General features: G+C 48.1%; 1 protein-coding gene across 1 annotated transcript in view; it reads left to right on the top strand.

Annotated features, from left to right (window-relative positions):
* The first annotated feature begins 14,237 nt into the window (after nucleotides 1–14,237).
* The window catches only part of RPS6KA1 (ribosomal protein S6 kinase A1), a 180,558-nt gene continuing 173,261 nt past the window's right edge, over nucleotides 14,238–21,534 (top strand). The window contains exon 1 of the mRNA XM_066573002.1: nucleotides 14,238–14,374. Within this exon, the coding sequence (XP_066429099.1) occupies nucleotides 14,312–14,374 (63 nt within the window). The 5' untranslated portion in view covers nucleotides 14,238–14,311. The remainder of the gene's footprint in view (nucleotides 14,375–21,534) is intronic.

Raw genomic sequence — 21,534 nt, 5'->3', positions numbered from 1 at the left:
TAATTAAATTCCCCAAACTGCTAGCTGCATATGGCCTGCAAATAATTAGTAGTGACCAGAATGGCGACTTTGACCGACATCTGAGCCCACAAACAGAGAACTGCAATATTCCCCATGCCAAGGCATAGTTTCTCTGTCTGCTTTATTTCTATATGTGTTGTCAGTAGCAGAAATATACCTTCTTTAATGTACAGACGACGTTTCATATAGGCATATAAACGTGATGCAGCTTCTTTCTCTGCTCTCTCCAACAGAACCCTGTTTAAGCTCTGTGCTGGTATAGAAGCTTTTACACTCAGGACCAATATATTCCCTGTAGTACTAGCATACCATGGAGCCGTCTCTAAGTGACGCTCAGGGAGGGCAGGGCCATTATCGGGGTACCTTGAAGCAAATTCAACACTGCAGACTTCCCCAGCGCGGTCCTTCTATCACTGAAAGACTGCAGTTGTGATTCCCCACAACTGCAGTCTATCAGTGCATTGCCAGCCATGAGATTGGTCAGGCTGGCAATGGCTGATAGAGGAGGAAGGGAGCTGGAACCATACAGCGCAAGCAGGAATGTACTGCATATACTTATACATGTATGGCTGGTATACATCTACCTGTGATATGATGGGATATGGACAATGCTAGCGTAACCTGGGAATCACCTGTATATAATTGTATATGTACAGCTGTAATAAGTTATGCATCTCCCTGTATATAGTGATGTGGACCATGCTGGTATAACCTGGGTATCTTCTGTATATAATTATATACCATGTTTCCCCGAATATAAGACCCCGTTTTATATTATTTTTTGCCCCAAAATAGGCCCAGGGTCTTATTTTTGTATGTCTTGTCATACTTATCTAGTAGGCGCCATCCAGGTCCCTCCCGCAGTTCTCCGCAGTTCTGTCAGGCTTCCTTATAGTTCTCAGCACTGACAGAAGATCGCTTGCTGGTAATGGTGTTTGTAAACCCTGCCTCTAGCAACTGATTGCTCTGATTGGCTCTGGAGTGCCGCAGCTCAGCCAATCACTGCGGCGGTTGATGAACCAATCACAGCTATTCACTGTGGAGACCAGTGGAAGGGACCCAGACGGCGCCTGCTAGGTAAATATTGCTTTTTTATTTTTTTCTATGTAGTGTAGCTAGGGCTTATTTTCGAGGTAGAACTTATATTTCAAGCACCTTACCACTCTCGAAAAAAGTTCTGGGTAGGCCTTATTTTAGGGGTAGGTTTTATTTTGTTGGAAACACGGTATATATAGCTGGTATACATTATACATACTTTAAATAGTGATATAGACCATGCAGGTATAACCTGGGTATCTACTATATAACTTGAATACTTTATACACAATTAAAAAAAAATGCATGAAAAATCTTCATTAATTTGAAAAACAACAAAATGCGTGTATTGTTTAAATCCACATGCATTTTTTAAATGGTGTATGCAGTTTGCTAAAAACATTTATGGTTATAAAATACCACATGCAGTTTTTTATGTGTTTTTTAAATTGTTGTTCAAAAATGCAACAAAAAACATGAACACAGCCTAAGGGGCTACAACTAGAGATGAGCGAACCTACTCGGCCACGCCCCTTTTTCGCCCGAGCGCCGTGATTTTCAAGTACTTCCGTACTCGGGTGAAAAGATTCGGGGGGCGCCATGGGTGAGTGGGGGGTTGCAGCGGGGAGTGGGGGGGAGAGGGAGAGAGAGAGGGCTCCCTCCTGTTCCCCGCTGCTACCCCCTGCTGCACCACGCCTCCCCCCGCCCCCCAGCGCCCCCTGAATCTTTTCACCCGAGTACGGAAGTACTCGAAAATCGCGGTGCTCGATCGAGTAATTACTCAAAATGAGTATATTCGCTCATCTCTAGCTACAACCAAACTTTCACGTAGTCCAGGAAATGAGTCATATTTGAAAAGCTTTTCCCAAGGGGCTAGATCATGGATGTAAGTTGGTTTTGCAGCTGTTTGTGCAGTGAGCTGACCGAGCACAAACCAACGATAAGGCAAAAGCAGCAGGGAATGCAATGGTAGTCAACAGTGCCTCTACTGCCCTCCTCCAACGTAGGGAATCATGGTCTAGGATGGTAAGCCACATGTGAGACTGGTGAAAACAACTAATATAAAATAAATGGTAGTCTATCGTGACACCAGTCTGTATATGGGTAGAGACCCATTCCGGACAAAAACAACAAACACAAAAATGGGATAACGAAACAAAAAAAAACAGGGTAGTAGTCCTTGCACCCCTGCAGTGTTGTGTGGTACCTCAGTGCAATTGTTGTAGGTGATTGGAAGTACTACAGGAATCAAACTTTAGATAAAAGCAATTTTTAACTCTTTATTGCAGTGAGAGAGGGTACTGTGCAACTTGCAGTAGATAAATACAATTTACATTCACTTGCAGTCACTGCTGGATTACATTTGACTTGAGGTAGTTGATGCCTTGGAATTACATTAGTAGTCATTGCATTGAAACACTTTCTCGGGGTGACTGTGGCAACACATTGCAGTAAAACACTCCTACAGCTTTCATCTCTGGCTTTGACTAATACTTTGCAGGCAAATTAATGTCTTGTTTCTTCTACCCTCTTCTAGTGCTCTTCTGTATCTCTTCTCTCCATCCATCTCTCTCTCCTTTGCTAACACTCCAACATAACTTGATTTCTGTTCCTTTCTCTTCTGTCTTCTCTGTCTCTTTCTCTCCATAATCTTTATGGGTTAGCACTCACACTTGGTCTTCTTCTTCCCACTGCACTGGCTAGAATAGATGACCGCCCCTTTCCTCCGCGGTCTCCTTTAGTCTCTTCTGAGCTGGCTAGACTAACTAACCCCACCTACTCTCTGTCTTTTATACCCTCTGTATCTACCAATCCTGAGCTAGGGCAAAGCTAACTGACCAATTCCCAGGCTATCTAAGGATGATTAACATGCGTGAGAGTGGGTTAGGTTGTATTCTGATGAATCATACAGTGTTAGATGGTAGGAACATCAACAATTAACCCTTAATTGACCATTTACACATACTTCCAAAAAATAAAATATATACATACGATTTTTCACCTTTTCCTTCGGATATACACATTTGACATGAGGCAGTGATAGAAATGCTACAGGACCCTAACTCTGGGGTACTACATTTGCAGCACAGTTTAGGCATGGAGACAGGTACAGGTAGGGGAGCCCGAGCTGAACTTTTGCACTCGGGCTGGCCCCTGAGCCTTTAGCTGTGTTAGGTATAGCAGACAGGTCTGCTGCTCTGCCCTGTCTGTTATCTGAGTTTGCATTTATTTTGCTCCAGCATCTCCGGAGCTAACAGCTCCTGACTCCTTCACCTAGCTGGAGGCTGTTTGCCACTCACTCCATTATATAGCTCCCTCAAATCTGTTATCCAGTGCTTTCGGGTTGTTGTTCTTCTATGACGGCTTGTGGCTGCTGCTCCTGCAGTGTTTCTGAGACAACTGATCTTAAGTCTGCTGTAGCTGTAAGCTACGTATGCTTTGTCCTGATCTTCTATTCCTGCTCACTTCCTCGGTTCCTGTTTCTGCTTGGTACGTCCTGTTCTGGTCAGGGCCTTGATAGGGTTATTCAGCACCCAGGTTTCAGCTTGGAGCCGTCCTTATCGGGATGATTACTCCACTCTGCTAGGCAGGGACTTTATTACCCCATTCCAGCTCAGGCTAGTCTCTGTCTTGTACCAAGCTACGCGCCAAGGAGTGAGCATCCAATCTCTGGGTTGGCTGTCAGTCCTTCCGGGTGGTTTGCCCTGCTTGGAGGGACCACTGTAGAATATCTGTTCTTAATAACAGACAACATTTTATATAGGCATATAAACATGATGCAGCTTCTTTCTCAGTTCCCTCTGATATAACCCCAGTATATAAGCTTTCTCACCAGCAGAAATATATCCTCTATAGCAGTGGGTCCCAACCTTTTCAGCTCAGCACCCCCTTTAGGTATTGGGATGGTGGACAGCACCACCCAAACCTAATAGTTGAAACCCAGTCAAATTTTACCTTGTTTACAAAGTTAAAGGGGTTGTCTCGAGGAAGCAGTGAATTTTTTTTTTTGCCCAGTCCCCCTAATTAAGCATACATTACTAAGCCCCCCTGTAAATGACTTTTCTAGCTGGTTTGTACTTACAGTTCCAGCGTTTCAGCAACTTATAAAAATTTTCCCAAGATGGCCGCCGGCTCTTTTCCTATCGCTTGCTGTAGCCCGACGTGTGCGCTCCCGAGACGCTACCAGCTGTGTCTCCCTGACAACCAGACGCCCCGCAGCCGCCGACCGGACCCCTGGATTGAACGCGGCCGACCACGGCACACAGTCACCCACCGCCAGGCAGCAGGTAACCGGCGCTAGACCCCTGACAACAGACGAAGGCCCCCCCGGCCCAGCGGCAGCCCCCCGGCACAGCGACAGCCCCCCCGGTACAGCGACAGCCCCCCCCCGGCACAGCGGCAGCCCCCCTCGGCACAGCGGCAGCCCCCCCGGCACAGCGACAGCCCCCCCGGCACAGCGGCAGCCCCCCTCGGCACAGCGGCAGCCCCCCGGCACAGCGGCAGCCCCCCCCGGCACAGCGACAGCCCCCCCGGCACAGCGGCAGCCCCCCTCGGCCCAGCGGCAGCCCCCCCCGGCACAGCGACAGCCCCCCCGGCACAGCGGCAGCCCCCCCTGGCACAGTAACAGCCCCCCCCCGGCACAGCGGCAGCCCCCCTCGGCACAGCGACAGCCCCCCCGGCACAGCGGCAGCCCCCCGGCACAGCGGCAGCCCCCCTCGGCACAGCGGCAGCCCCCCCGGCACAGCGGCAGCCCCCCCGGCACAGCGACAGCCCCCCCGGCACAGCGGCAGCCCCCCTCGGCCCAGCGGCAGCCCCCCCCCCGGCACAGCGGCAGCCCCCCCAGCACAGCGACAGCCCCCCCGGCACAGCGGCAGCCCCCCCCTGGCACAGCGACAGCCCCCCCCGGCACAGCGGCAGCCCCCCTCGGCACAGCGGCAGCCCCCCCCGGCACAGCGACAGCCCCCCCGGCACAGCGGCAGCCCCCCCTGGCACAGCGACAGCCCCCCCCGGCACAGCGACAGCCCCCCCCGGCACAGCGGCAGCCCCCCTCGGCACAGCGACAGCCCCCCCGGCACAGCGGCAGCCCCCCGGCACAGCGGCAGCCCCCCTCGGCACAGCGGCAGCCCCCCCGGCACAGCGGCAGCCCCCCCGGCACAGCGACAGCCCCCCCGGCCCAGCGGCAGCCCCCCTCGGCACAGCGGCAGCCCCCCCCCCGGCACAGCGGCAGCCCCCCCAGCACAGCGACAGCCCCCCCGGCACAGCGGCAGCCCCCCCCCGGCACAGCGACAGCCCCCCCAGCACAGCGGCAGCCCCCCTCGGCACAGCGGCAGCCCCCGCGGCACAGCGGCAGCCCCCCCCCCGGCACAGCGACAGCCCCCCCGGCACAGCGGCAGCCCCCCTCGGCACAGCGACAGCCCCCCCCCGGCACAGCGGCAGCCCCCCGGCACAGCGGCAGCCCCCCTCGGCACAGCGGCAGCCCCCCCGGCACAGCGGCAGCCCCCCCGGCACAGCGGCAGCCCCCCTCGGCCCAGCGGCAGCCCCCCCCCCGGCACAGCGACAGCCCCCCCCGGCACAGCGGCAGCCCCCGCGGCACAGCGGCAGCCCCCCCCCGGCACAGCGACAGGCCCCCCGGCACAGCGGCAGCCCCCCTCGGCACAGCGGCAGCCCCCCCGGCACAGTGGCAGCCCCCCCCGGCACAGCGGCAGCCCCCCCCGGCACAGCGGCAGCCCCCCCCCCGGCACAGCGACAGCCCCCCCCCCGGCACAGCGGCAGCCCCCCCCCCGGCACAGCGGCAGCCCCCCCGGCCCATCACTTACCTGGGCGGCAGGACGGCGGGACAGCTGGGCGGCTTCTCAGGACAGCTGGGCGGCTCTGCACCTTCCTCTAACAGAGCATGGTACAGAATGGCCGCTCCAGCGCGCTCCCGAGCAGTGACAGCTCGTCTGCGCATGCGCAGAAGAGCTGTAGCGGCGAGCACACTGAAGCGGCTCGTGCTGAGAGGAGAAGACCGGACTGCGCAAGCGCGTCTAAAAAAGCAAGCTGCCAGCGAATTTAGACGGAACCATGGAGACGAGGACGCTAGCAACGGAGCAGGTAAGTGAATAACTTCTGTATGGCTCATATTTAATGCACGATGTATATTACAAAGTGCATTAATATGGCCATACAGAAGTGTATAACCCCACTTGATTTCGCGAGACAACCCCTTTAAAAGTACAAATTAAAATACTAAATACTATTTTTGGAAAGTTTGATAGTGTTTAACAGATTAGCATTAATTGTGAAAACATGTCTCTAAAAATGACTAAGGCCTCCCTTACACATGCGTTTTTGTACAGCGTTCAGCGCTGTGCTAAACGCTGTACAACACTCATTTCAATGGGGCTGCTAACACAAGGCTGCAAACGCAGTGTTTCCAACGCTGTGTTTTGAAACGTTGCATATTCTATTCTTGGCCGTTTTCAGCTGTGTGTTTCCCATTGAAATGAATGGGCTGCGTTTTCAGCTGTGCTGAAAACGCGGCACAACTTTGTACTGCGTTTTTATAGCGTTAAATGCAGGTTGCTATGCTAGCAAGTCTGAAAAAAAAGCTTTCAGCTTCCTTGTCTCTACTTTCAGCGGTGCTGAAAATGCAGCGAAAATGCTGTCAAAACACATGCTAAGGGCTCAGTCAGACGGGTGTTTTTTCGCGCGATTTGCGGATCGCATGACGGATGCGCATCCGCAAATCGCGTGACCGGTGCGCGCAAGTCGCCCGCAAATCGCCCGAAAATCTGCTCCTAGCCGCGTTTCATTAGAAACGGGCCGGAGCTGTCCAGCGCATTGCATTCAATGGAGACGGCAATACAGCCGTCTCCATTGAAAGCAATGCGCTGCGGGCGAGCCCGGGATGAATTGTCGGTAAGGGCTTAAATATATAAGCCCTTCCCTGCAATTCATCCTAAAATGTGTAAAAATTAAAAAAAATTGTAGACTCACCTTCTGCCTGCAGCCGGAGCTCCGTGCGGCCCTCCTGCAGTGGGTGTGAAGGGGGTGTGAGTCAGACCTGCCCTCTGATTGGCTCAGCGCTGAGCCAATCAGAGGCATGCCTCACTCACACCCATTCATGAATTCATGAATGGATGTGAGTCAGACCTGCCCCTGATTGGCTCAGCGCTGAGAGGCAGCAGTCACTCACCCATTCATGAATTCATGAATGGGTGTGTGAGTGTTTTCAGCCTCTGATTGGTCAGGGCTTTGACCAATCAGAGGCAGATCATTCAGCAGGCGGGGATTTTAAAGCCCCGCCGGCTGAATAGTGCCGAGAAGCAGTTCAGGAGAACTGACAGCGGCCGCGGCTGGACTCCGGCTGCAGCGGAAAGGTGAGTAAACAATTTTTTTTTATTTTAACACATTTTAGGATGAATTGCCGGGAAGGGTTTATATATTTAACCCCTTCCCGACAATTCACCCCGCGCACGCCGGCAACCCATTGCTTTCAATGGAGCGGCTGTATTGCCGCTCCATTGAATTCAATGGGCAAACATCGTTCTTCTCTGCCACAGCTGTTACAGCTGTGGCAGAGAAGAATGATTTGTCTTCTATATGTTCTCAATGGGGTCGGCGCTGCTGCCGCCGGCCCCATTGAGCGCATATACAGAAGAGAACAGGAATCGCAGATCGCAGATAGGTGCGATCTGCGATTTTTTGTTCTATAATTTATCGGACGAGCGCATAAAAAGCGCTCATGTGTCCGATACCATTGCAAAGCAATGGTTTTAAAAAAACGCCGGACGCATGCGCAAATCGCGGCTAAAAACGCCCGTCTGACTAAGGCCTAACGCTGCTGAAAACGCAATAAACACGTTTTTGCAAAGGCCTGTGTGGGAGAGGCTACATTTTAGCTTCTAAAATATATGTGTTAAATATTTAAATGCAGGTTAATTGTGGATACAATAATAAATAGGTTTTATTGCAGAAGATAATTTTTTGGGTAAGCAAGCAATAAAACCATCTTTAATTATCATCCGATAGAAATGTACAACCTATAAAGAAAATGCAAGCTACACCTTAATCCTTAATGATCAGAAGACTAATTAAAATGCAAGAACAATGAAATTCGACTAATGATAATAATGTTTGCCACAATCTGTGTCATTAAAGGCTGCCTTCGGCCTGACGATTGGATGCCAATTTTGCGATAATTGCTTCTACTACTGCAGTCTCAAGTCGCCCCTTACACATATCTGAAGTTTATATCTTGCTTTTGTTAGGAGCTGCTGAACTGTGGTAAAGCCCATCTCCACTAAGTAATGAGATGGAAAAGCTAACACAACTAACTTAACTTCCTGCTACAGGATAGGATAGGAATTCTTCGCTTTCACCCAAAAACATCCATAGCCACATTGTTCGAAAAGTGCTTGGGCTTCGCAATCACGTTTCAAGTCGATCAACTGCTCTTGTAATCTGGAATGAAAATATCCTGCGTCTACTGAAAAAGGATTGAGTACCCACATTGGTATTTCAAGGGAACATAGATCATGAAACCTAGTTTGCATGTCTTCCTTGGCTTGTTTAAGGTGTGAGCAAAAAACGTCTAAATTTGCATCTTGAAGTTTGTCTTCGTCTTTGTGTGGAATTTCTGGAAAAGTCGGAAACTGACAGCGCTCGCGTCGACTCAGGTTATTGGTATGAAGGCCCAGTTTGGCAATGAAGCAAGAGATTATACCTTTAGCCTTAATGAAATTAATTTTGCCTCATTGTAGCTTTGTGTTGACCTCGTTGAGTTTGTCAAATCTATTTGCGAGATTGGCAACATCAAGACGTCGTAGTTCGATTGCATCACAAAGGTTTGGGTCAATTGGCTGAAAACTACTGTGTCAAAAAGTTTGTAGAAGCGTCATAAGCACTTTTCTCTTGACAGCCACCCCACTTTGGTGTGTAAGAGCAGACATTCAAATTCTTTATCATGGTCTTGACAGAGCTTGCGGAAAAGACGTTCGATCAAAGACTGCACTTTTATCTTGTTAATAGCATTAATTACATAGCACAGAGATACATGCAATCTTTTACATAAATGTTTAGCAACAAGGTGCTGCTAATGGATGACACAGTGGACTGCCATTATGCCAGGTATAGCAGATTTTAAATGGACTTTAAATGTGTGATATCGACCAATCATGGATGCAGCTCCGTCGATTGCACAATCAAGTACATTTGTTTAAGGGGTGTTTTTTTCTTGGAAAAATTCTTCCACTATTTTGTATGTAGAGGAACCTATCGTGTTGGTGGTTACATTTCTGGTAAACAACAGTTCCTCCACTACCTCTTCATTCCGATTTATGAAACGAATGTAAGCTAGCAGCAGTGCTTTATTGTCTCTAACCGCTGGCTCATCAATTTGCATTACAAATTCTGTGTTCTTTAACACGTCCCAAAGCGTTTCTTCCACATCAGCAGCCATCTCGTCAATTCTTCTTTACTCAAAGGAATCGATTTCACCATGGCAGACATGTCAGGCCCCAGCATAGTACTGACAATCTCTTTAACTGTGGGTAGCACAAGTGTTTCCCCAATAGTATGTGATTTGCCACATTGCGCTATTTATAAAGAGACTTTATAGGAAGCAAGGAGGCCTTTGTCAGCATTGAGAGCAGATTTTCCAAACAGCTTGCCTACAGTGCTGCGGTTTTCAAACTTTGACTTTAAACCTTGGAAAAATGAAATGGGCTAAGCCACTTTGTCTTAATGCATTTTTGCAAGCTGATCACTCAGTCTCAAAGGCTTCACAGCTTCATTCAAAAATGCCTTTTTACAATTGAGGCACAAGGGAAGCTATCCATTCGTAGGAGAAGGAATGAATCCGTATTTCAAGTATTCATTTAAATATTGACGGCATTTCTTCTTCTCAGCCATTTTTATAAAGTATGCTTCAAGAATGCACTGCTTATGTCGCTCTATTATATAATAATGTATGAAGTTTATAAGTCCATGACTCCGCTACAGATCAATCACACTGGATAACCTAAAGAACAACCTAACCCGCTGTATTCCATAATGCCGCTGATTGGCTGGAACTTTTAATAGTGTGGGTCTCTGGGAGTTGTAGTTTATATCATTGTTCTGAAAAGACACTTGGCATCCACTAAGACTACAACTCCCAGAGACCCATACAAGTGAAAGTTTGAAGCGATTCCAGCCAATCAGTGGCATTATGGAATACAGCGGGTTAGGTTGTGCTGTAGGTTATCCAGTGTTATGAAGTGTGATCTGCAGTGGAGTCATGGAGTTATAAAAGTCCTACAATATATGATAGAGGCGTGCAGGCTGCACACAACTCCCATTATATGTAAGTGATTCATATGGAAATAATTGCCTTGGTTTTCATCAGTTTTGGATTTCACCAATTGTTTTCGGACGGATTATCGATGAAAACTGAGGTATCATTACTAATTTTTAGAAAAATGTAGTTACTAGATGAAAAAAAATCAACAAAGCAAACACAGAATGCCCCCCCCCCCCCCGCCCTTTATGTTCCAATGCCCTCCTGCCACCCTGTTTCATTCCACCGCCCCCTTGAGAAGTAAACCCCCCCCCCAGGGGGTACTAACGTCCATGATGACAGCCACTGCTCTATAGAATACTTGATTGTTTCCCGCGACTTCGTCCGAGTGGAATTGCCCCCATTGTCAAAAAGTAGCAGCACACTATGCTTGCTGTAGCAAATTTTGCTTTACTTTATCAGGCTCCTTACAACTCTTTTAGGTTTCTCTCCTTTATCATTTTCCTTGTGGCCCTGAGAGTGCTCCAATGTCTGTGTAGCTCTAAAAGACACTTGACGATCAGCATCTAAAGTTTTGTGGACTCGACATTGCGCCAATATATCTATAGCTCTGAGAGACGCATGATGACCAGCATCTATGGTTCGGCTGACCTGAGATTGCTCCAATGTCTCTGTAGCTCTAAGAGATGCGTGACGCTCATAATCTAAAATCTGACGGGCCTGAGACTGCGCCGGGGTCTCTACTGCTCTAAGAGCAGCTTGTCTTTCAGCTTGTTGATGCCTTCTTGCCTCTGCGTGGTCATCAGATTCATGGGGTCTAGTATTTTTCGCAGCTCGAGCTCTGCTAGAGCCCCGCGCTAGATCTGACTTGCACTTGTGCGGCATATTAAGAGAAGACCAAAAAATGGATAGGAAATACGATTATCAAAAGGAAACCATTTCTTACACAGCTGAGGTACAATAAAATATACTGTGATTGGCTGGTAATTCTTATTAAAATTAAAGTTCCGCTATGATTGGTTGCTATGCGCAACACAGATTTTCTTTAAAATCTCCATCCATATTAATGTGTCTTTCATTCAAGTTTTAATCCCTGGCAATGCCGGGTATCCCTGCTGGTTTAATAATCCCATATGTGTGGCAACAATGTCTGCCTCACGTGTCTGCCCGTTTGGGGAGGCCTAGCTTATGAGCAGAGGTGCGCCTGCACATCACCAAATAAATCTGTCTTGTTGCGCTCCCTAGAGAAATCTATACATTTTCTAGATTAAACATAGCCTATGTCCTTCCTTTGGATGCAAACCATCTCCCTGCCAAATTTAATCAAAATTGCTACAGCAATTTAGCCGTGAAAAGTTACTTTCTCAACAGAGCACGTGTTATATAGGCATATAAATGTGATGCAGCTTCTCTGTCCTGTGCTCAACTGTAAAATGGCCACTGGTTATACTATGCCTATGTTATATATGGTGTTATATATGGTGTTAGCGCAATGGAGCACTACAGGTGTGCTACAAATTCAGAAGGGTTACGTTTGTGCTGCTCGAAGAATCATAGTACTGTTCGCATAGCATTTTGTGTAATCAACTGATTCTCTCTTTATTAGAAAAAAAATTAAATATTTTTACAGTGTTTGGACAAAGATGTTGAAAACGTCACTTAAGTGACGACTTACTAATAAATATGTGTAGCTTCTTACAATTCACTTATTATCATTGGTTATTAAAACTCAGCTAGTGCAGTGATGTCTGTCTGAAGGCAGGACTTCACTCTGGCTGATTGACGCTGTTTCTCATGAGATCTCTGAAAATGGTTTTGACAACAGCCTTGGAAACCTGTGATTTGTTCTATTTGGGTGCCAAAATATCTGAATACGTGTCAAGCAAGAAACACAAAATGAAGTAGAGAACAGGATGGAGGATAGAAGACATTATAGTTTCTCTCACAGTGGCTAGGTCATGTGATACAGGCATCCAGTGAAACTGCTGCCAATATGCAGCAGGCACTATGGGATATTCGATGCCCCTACGATTTTCGACAAAAATCGGTTCAGACTTACCTGATTTTATTTTGCCAAAATTGGGGGAATTTTATCGCCCAGCCAATCAAGACAAGCAACACTAAATATGATCCAATGGATAGTGCTGATCACAATAAAGTCAATAAAAAGTTTAAAAAAATTAAAGATTCAGCTGCCCTGATGGATCCGATCCACCGTACCTCTGCAAGAATACTAGCGATATTCTGCCTCACCCGTGGACAGGGGGCCTTAGATGGAGGGGGCAGCAGCTGTTTTGTGCATTTCTGCGTGTTGTCAGCACAGCTGCATCAGGTGAGCATTTCTGCGCTATATTGCTCATCTTATCGAGGTGTCCTTCACATGGAATGTCCTGCTGCTGCAAAATGTGATTGTTCTCAGCAAGAGAAACTAGGTAATCCAGTCCCCCACTCCACAATATGCCCCCTGCCCCTCCATATGGCTTTCCACTTTTGCCCATCATGCACACTTCCTGCCCTGCACCTCCTGTACTACCAGCACCCCATTTTGTCCTAAAAACTGTATAGCAGTGCTCCTTCACACTGGCAATCGCGACATTGCCGCAAGAAAATCACGGCAAAAATCACAACTTTTGTTTCGCGATTTTTGAGTGTCGATGTTGCCTTTTCCTTGTAAAAGCATCACTGCCACTTGTGATTTTCTCTTGCGATTTAGCCACGATTTTTTAACGCAATTGTCAATAGGACTTTCTAATGTTAAAGACGAAAATCGCAAGTTCTTGCTTTCTGATAAACAGCAGGCTCCAGAGGGAAACATGGGAGATAAAAAAACACAGAAAGACAGGCCATGTTTTTTTTTGCAACATCGCATGCGTGAAAATATTGCAGATGTGAAGGAAACCATTGAAAGTCATTGGTTTCATAATTCTGAGTTTTCATTGCACGAAAGGTGTGAAGTCCCACTTACATGTTATTGTCGCATTGCTGTGTTCCCCCTTGCTGCACTGCGGGCCCCTGCACCTTCTGTATCACCCACTATTAGCCCCTTACTAATATATTGATGCTTCCGGGACGTCCGGGAAGGAGAGAAACCTAAGAGAGCTGTAAGGAGTGTGATCAAGTAAAACTACGTGAGGCCCCCTGTCCACGGCCGTGGCGGAATACCACCAGTGATATTCCACCGTCAGTTCTTTCCGGTGGGCCTGACAGGCTCACCGTGGAGAATTGTGGCAAATAGCAGCATGCTGCGATTTAGATCCCGCGAGCGGACAATCGCTATGACTCTCTGCTTGTGGACGCCGTGGCTGCGCTTTCCATAGCGACGCTATGGAAAGTGTTCACTGCATTACCCGCGGCCGGATTATCGCTGCAGGTAACGCAATGAACAATCACCCGTGGACAGGCAGCCTTAGCTGCAGCAAACATGGTGCGCTGCTACTTTATAACAATGGGGGGCAATTCTATAGGTGGGCTGGTGGGGGGTCCGGCCTACTCAATAATATCTGGTGTGCTTTCTCTTTGTGTGCAAATAACATGTATTTCCATTCAAGCAATAATTAGGGAATTCCAAATTCCCATATAGCTAAATGGAGGCCGGACAAATAACTTATGTATCTTCTTTCAGGAAACAAATGCTCCAGCGCCGAGCAGCATCTGGGAGACACTACAAAGGATTTCTATCCGGTCAGCTTATTACTACCGCAAACATTTCTGTCAGCCGAGCAGAAGCAGTTTATTACCACTTGGGGGCACAAGATGGCGCTCTCTTTCCCGCTTCTCTGAAGTCTTCATAAGGAAGCATTTACCTGAAGGGCTCAGGGAGGAGTATCACAGGGGTGGCTTCCCGTTAGGCCACACCCCCTTACTCCAGCAGCCAATGGCCAGCGCGGGCTTTGACAGAGACTAATAATAATCAGGGAGGGCGGTCCGCTCCGGCTGTCAGCGCGGTCAGTGTGGAGCTGGAGTGCAGTGTGAACAGAGTGCTGACCCTCAAATATGCCTCTCGCTCAACTGGTAGATTTGTGGCCCGAAGTGGAGCTGGTGCCGGAGGAGACGGAGGTGAGTTGCCCCGTTACCCTACGTGCTGTGCCCGGGCTTGTAGCCGCCGTGACCAGTGTAGTGCCGTGCAGTCCTCTTGTCATGTGCATGGACTGCGCTGGCTGTGTGCTCGCACGTAGTAGCCGGGCTCTGCAGCGCCGTGCAGCAACAGGTGTGGGCTCTGCTCAGGGTCTAGTTGGCGCAGCGGCGCACGATACGGGGAGACTTGCAGGGTGTCAGTGCGGGACCTCAGCCGGAGCCGCTGGGTCTCCTTGCAGGAGGCTGCCAGGGTCTCCTTGCTGCTGGCTAACAATTGTCATGGTAATGGCAGAAACCCTCTGCAGCCGCCTGCTCTGCGGTGTAAACACTGGAGCCCGTCCAGAAGACGTCCACAGGGGCTGTACTGGAGCCGGGGTGACATACTGTGCTTCCCCACTGGTGCAGGACTACCGGCACTACACTCCCCTCTGCCAGCCCAACCGTTAGGGCTCATTAACACAAGGGCTTTAGCGTTCTGCATGTGCCATCAGACTGTGTATGGCAGTGAGTGCCCTGCACATGGCTGTGTATCTCGCACATGTGGGTATATGCAGTGGGACTTTGTATCTCTACCCCCCCCCCCCCCCCACCTTTTTTTTTTTTTTTAAGTGCCCTCTCCGTCCCATAGTGGGGTTGAGTATGAATCGTCGCCCATACGCAGGTTATCACGTACAGACAGCGTTGTATCTGCTGCCCATGGAAAAGAATAGGGCTTACACTGCGATCTATTTCTCACGTGTATCTACACGCACATGTGAATAGATCTATGAAAGCCCAATAACTGTCATTGACTATTCACTGCGTGTCACGCCGAAGTCACGGTCCTCATGTGGCTGAGCTCTTGCACAGATGCCTTCATCCTTTGCCAGTTAGGGAGGTTTTACATCTGATATTGGGGATTCCGCTTTCCTGCTTCGTTTAGAGAGCAGGCAAGGGAAATCCCTGCTGCCGAATGGTTCCATCTCTGGACGCCACCAAACAGCATTGGATGGATGCCATTAGCTATAATGGGGTCCAGCCGCTGCCCGATGTCTCGATGGAAGAACAGGCGTTTCTTCTTGCGGTATTTTGAGCCAGATCTGTGACTGATTTCTTGCTATTTTTGAGGTTTCTACTGCCCTCGGTGATCTCCGGATCTGTGATGGGACCTCTGGCTGGACGTTCCAACGCAGATGAGAAACCGGTCCAACTCTTCTGGTCCAATATAGAATACAACTTATATGCCTCATCCTTAAAGCTCTCCACCGTGCTGCACCTCCCTACATCTCCTTCCTTACCTCCATCCCCTTGCCTAACTGTCATCCCTGCATATACAAAATCCTCCTTAGGCTGCCTGCAGATGGCCGGGTCGGATCCTGCTGTGAGAATTCTCGCAGCGGGACCCGAGCCCCTGCAGGGACCAGTGCGGCACTCACCTCTCCCGCGGCTCCGGCTCTTTGATGTGCCGGCAGCCGTCGCATGCGCAGAGCAGAGACTGGGCGCCGGGAAAGACATTTCTGTGCGGGCCTCTGCGAGACTCGCACAGAAATGGAACATGCCGCCATTTGTTTTCCGCGTGTATTTTCACACAGACAAATCGCGGCTGGCTGCATAGGATTGCGTTTTGCAATGCAATCCCATGCAGGCGTCCAGGGGCGGAAATTCTGTGGGAAATCCCGCTGCAGAATTTCCGCTCGTGTGCCTTAATCTGAATCCTCCCACTCCCATCTTTTAAGACTTTTCTCAAGCTGCACCAGTTCCCCGGAATGCGCTACCCCAGACAAACATGTTCCCAACATCCACAGTTTTAGGCAGGTCTATCACATTCCCTAGTCTAATGCTTCTGTTTACCCCTGCTCTACATTCCCCCTCAGTAACCCCATACCACACCTCTACACCCTAGGAGCTCATTCACACAGACGTAAGTGCATTTTGGTCGTGCAAATATGCTGCGTGTTTGAGACAGTCGCTTACGTGCACGTATTTTCACCATGTCTTTGCGCGCACAAACATACAAAATCGCATTGATCAATATACAGAAGCAAAAACGTAGGTTTTCTTCGCACACCAATTGACCTCAATGGGCTCATGCAATGCGCAAATGTGCACTAAGATGGGTCGTGCCGAGTGTTTGTTCACGCGATCAGACATCGCATGAAAAGTCGCTCAAGTGAACAAACCAACTGACATCAGTGGGCTCCTATGGACTGCTTATTACACATGTAATATGCTGCACGAATATGGAACAAGCACTTGTACCTCATGTCTTCTGTTTCCTCCAAGACTGTCAGCTCTTGTGGGCAGGGCCCTCACCCCTAGTGATCTCATACCTTGTGTGTAATGTCGGTTAGCTCTGGCCTACAGTGATCTTATAAAGTTTTTAGGGCCCTCCCACATGAAACGATCATCACTCAGTCAATCACTAGATCATGCGAAACGGGACGAGTTGTTCCGTGTAAACACCACTAATGGCTAATCAACAAATTAGAATTAGGCCAGAGACCCCAATACTTGCCTCCGGATCCGGAGTCTTCCGTCCTGCATGACGCTTCGGCGCGCATGCGCAATAGAGCGCGTGACGTGCCGACCATGTCATATGACACGCCCACAGCGTCACATGACGCGGCTGGCGGTGGGCAGGGAAGCGGTTTCACGCTATCTTCCGCTGTGCTACAGCGGAAGATAGCGTGACGGACGGCTTCCATTGACTGCAATGGAAGCCGTCCGCGCGTACACCCGTGGCAAATAGAGCATGCCGTGGGTGAGGACGGGAGATTTCACGGTGCGGAATTCCGCGGTGGAATTCCGCACCGTGAGCACTGAGCTATTAGGTTCAATAGAATCTAATAGCTGCGGGCAACGCAGCGGAAATCCGTCCGTGGGAAGGAGGCCTTAATTTGTTCATTGGTTGTTTTGTTTATGCAGGCATAAAATCTACCCTGAGAGGTTCGCAAGCTCGCTGTAACATCATGTATTTTTGTTGGCCATGAAAAGATATCATATCTACAAGATTACTTGGTTTTTCTTTCTTGAGAACAATCAATCGTCCTGTGTGATCTATGAACGACTTCGCTGTGAATGGAGGCTCGTGCTCCACCTCATTTACTAAACGATTTCTTCCCCCCCCCCCCCCCCCCCCACTCTGTGAAGGCACAGGAGCGCAGCGACTTGCGAATCGCATGTACTGGACATGTGCAGTATGATTTTTCTTCTTTTTTTTTTATTTTTTTTATTTATTCTTTATTTTAGATTTCCTGCTGTTTGGGGCAGAGATGCGTATGGAAAGGTCGCCCGTACGCACCACCTCACCTATTGCAATGATGGGGTACATTAATGACTGTCGAAAGCCTAAGACCAGTCTCACAGAGCCAAACTTCACACGGGCGAGTGCAGTATTGGGCTGTGAGTTGCTGCGCTTGCCACCATATGATTTCCCTGCAGATGTGAGGTGTTTTTATGTCGAGTGTAGAAGGTTTCCATGGCATTGCACCACATACACCTAGCACACGGTGCGATACTGCCACCTGCCCCATTGAAAACTGTGGGAGATGCGAAGGCTCGCCCAAAGATAGGACGTGCCGTGATTTTATTTATCTTTTCCCGCATCGTTATGCCATGTAGGAAAAAATTCTGCGTGTGACCCCATTCAAAAGAATGAGATTTGTGTCTCGCAACGCACAAATCTCGCCTGTAGGAAGTTGGCCTTAGGATTTTAGTGTTTTTAAGTTCTATTGTGGAATCCATGATCGGCGTCCACTCGGAGGATCTGTAGCAAAACGCATGCATTGAAAGGCATGTAAAATTGCTTTTTCTCTTACACTCACGAATACGAATTGTGTATTCCATGTGCGGAGGAAAAATCTCAGCAGGCTCTTTTGCTGCGGACTCTCATGGACGGCCTCCATTGAAGTCAATTTTGGCTGAGCCATGGCGCTCGAGAACCAATCACAGCCATCCCATTGAATGGCTGTGATTGTTTCATCGAGCGCGCTGCACTGATTGGCTGAGCCACGGCGCTTGAGAACAAATCAGTCATTCAATACGATGACTTGATTGGTTCATCCAGCGCTGCAGTGATTGGCTGAGCTATGGCGCTCGAGAACCAATCAGAGCCAGTGGTGCCTGGAGGCGGGACTTATGAACCCTCTGACCAGGAAGCGGAGGCTGAAGACTACAAACAAGTGCTGTGTGTGTGTGTGTGTGTGTGTGTGTGTGTGTGTGTGTTGCAGCTTGGCCTTATTTTAGTGACCAACAGTAGGACTTCCTACGGTAAAAGTTGCACTGCACAAAAACCATGATTTCATGCAATGCAACACAAAGGAATGCTATATTGGGACGCATGGGCTACAAAACACTGCAAATCCCGCCTGTATAGGAGCATGCCGTGACTATTATTTTTTTCTCTCGCAATGTAGCAACCTACAAAAAATCACTAATGTGAAGGAACCCATTGGAGAGCATAGGCTTCACTACATGCAATTTGTAGTATTGTCGCATCGTGAGAAAATCATGCGATTCTTTTTTCCGTCTGTGTGAAATACCCACATAGAGTAAGCTATGAGAAAATTATATTTTTTGCAATGCGGGATCGCTTCTCCCTATTCCCACAGTGTAGCGGCTGATACAGCTCCATTCATTTCAGTAGGCAAACTGCTATACTTTAATTTAATAAAACAGTATCCGAATTATATTTAATGACCATTGTATCTATTTTGGTATGAATCCTCTTTTATTTTAATGCATTTTCAGTGTTTTTGTCCTGTCTCATATTCATGGTTCTTACTGTTAATGTTAGCGCTGACCAGTGTTCTGAAGCAGCAGGCAGTAACACTTCCGCTGTTCTCACGTCATCCTATATTTTCTTTGTGCCCATGGGCATTTTATACCAGTTGTGACTTAATTCATTACTATTAATTGTTATTGTCTCCTCATGTAATTAACACTCATTTACTGTGAACAGGCTGTCAGCAGTATTACCGTTCGGTCGTTAGTAAACTGCAGCTTCTCCTTCCTTTTTATATAACTGTTTGTTTTATAGGTTCTTTTATTTCTATATTAATTTTAATTGGCATTGTGTTAGTAGTGCTCTGTTAACAATCGTGCGTAAAATGGCCATACAAAGGTGTCGTTCCAGCACAAACGCGTTGCTTCCTGTCCTCCAATAATAAAACTACTTATTCACTACATACAGCACGCCAGAACTTTCCTTCGGCCAGGATCCTAATGTAAAAGTTGCATCACACGAAAAGTGGGTTTTTTTTTCGTGTGATGCAACACAAAGGAAAGGTCCATAGGGAAACTTGGGCTACAAAACATCGCAAATCCCTCGCTTTTTTTTTTTTTTTTTTTTTAATTTATTTTTTTATTTTGTAATATTAGTGTAGCAAGCTACAAAATATTGCTAATGTGAAGGAAAGCATGGGCTTCACACACATGTAATTTGTAGTGCTGTCGCATTGTGAGAAAATCTTTTTTTTTTTGGTTTGTTGCCCGTGTGAAAGTGGCCTTAGCTAAAGACCCAGAAAAGGATAACCGTAAATACTTAGTCCAGTGACAGGGAATCTGAAAGTTTTTTATGGTCCCTAAATTGATTGTTATGCGGTCAGCAGGCCAACACTTTACCTCTGCTATAGGTTTCTCATATCTCATAATTTTCACTGATGTAAAAACCCCCTCTGAGATTCTTACTGTTTCTGATGGTACCAAAGGTGGTTACAAACTTGGATACTATTGTAACTTGTCGACATCGCAAGTGCTGGTTGTTGACAAAGGTATGGCCGTTTGACAGCCTCGTCACGCCCCCAGTCCCTGATTGGCTGCACGGCTCGCTCCCTCAGGTCCTGCTACTCACCACTCAGGACTCCCTTGGCTGCACAGCTCCGTCGCTCCTGTCCTCAATCTACCACTCACCACTCCGATATCCCCACAGTGACAGTGCTGGAGACGCTGCGCCAGAAAGGACGCCGTGGCAGGGTGAGTGACAGCAGCCGGGAGCGGTTAGCGCTGAGCCGGAATTTAACTGCCTAGCGGGAAGAGTGAGGGGGGGCGACTGCCAATGTCCTAGGAGCATGGGATTTTAGTTATGGCTTGGATGGAGGGTTGGGGTTATTTTCAGTGTAAGGCTTACATTATTAGCTGTAATAATGTAAGCCCAACACTGGAAGAAAACCCTAACCCTCTATCCCAGCCATAACTAAATCCCCAAGCTGCTAGGACCTTGCTCCAGGCAGCCAATCGCCATCTTGTGGGCGTACACAGGCCTGATTGACCCTTCACTATGTCTCCACACCCTTCACTACCCATACTTGTGGTGGAGACATAATACAATAGTACCATAAATTTGTAGTCCCATATTTTTCTATAACATTGGGACTTAAAATTGCCTTTAAGTGTGATAACTCTCATATGTGGCATGTTGTGTCCGTGACTAGAAAAATGTTCCGCCACTGGTAATCATGTGGCGATGCGGTCTAATCCTGCCTCTGTGGTGTTGTCCTGTTTCTCCAACATAAGGCTTCCCCAACAGGACATTTACTGCACAGGATCAGGTACACTGCATCAGACATAACATGTGAATGTTCCCGGGATCTTATAGTCCTGCTGTATGTTGGGGATTTGTATCGTGTCTGCGGTCAGTACATGTCAGCAGGTCTTGTAGCTCCTTACATTAGAGGGGAAACATTCCTTTTTGTGTGTCAAAGGACAATACGCTCCTGATTATAAGGACATCAATTTAGAGACCATAAAACTTTCACTTTCCTTGTCACTGGACTAATTAAGTATTTACTGTTAGCCCTTTCTGGTATTTATCTAAGTGCTATTAATTACACCATGTCTGTGCCCTCCTATGCCGTTCTGGAATTTGTTTTAGGTGCAAACTAAGCACACCTTGTTTGTGCCCTCCCATGTGATTATATGTATTTATATAAATGTGTCTTAAATCTGTTCTATTAAGCCCGAGGAATAACCCTGAGTAGATTCGAAAGTTTGCTGTAACATCATGTATTTTTGTTAGCCATTAAAAGGTATTGTATCTACAAGATTACGTGGTTTCTCTTGCTGGGAACAATCACACTGTGCTCTACTGGCTAACACCGTACCAGATCTTTTTTCGTTTTACCTAAGGCCACTCAAACGTCTTCAGAAAACGCAGCTCAAAACTG

Source organism: Eleutherodactylus coqui, chromosome 1 (genome assembly GCF_035609145.1).
Source record: "Eleutherodactylus coqui strain aEleCoq1 chromosome 1, aEleCoq1.hap1, whole genome shotgun sequence".
Lineage (NCBI taxonomy): Eukaryota > Metazoa > Chordata > Amphibia > Anura > Eleutherodactylidae > Eleutherodactylus > Eleutherodactylus coqui.
Note: the sequence above shows the minus strand (reverse complement) of the source record. Positions and strands in the feature narration are given on the sequence as shown.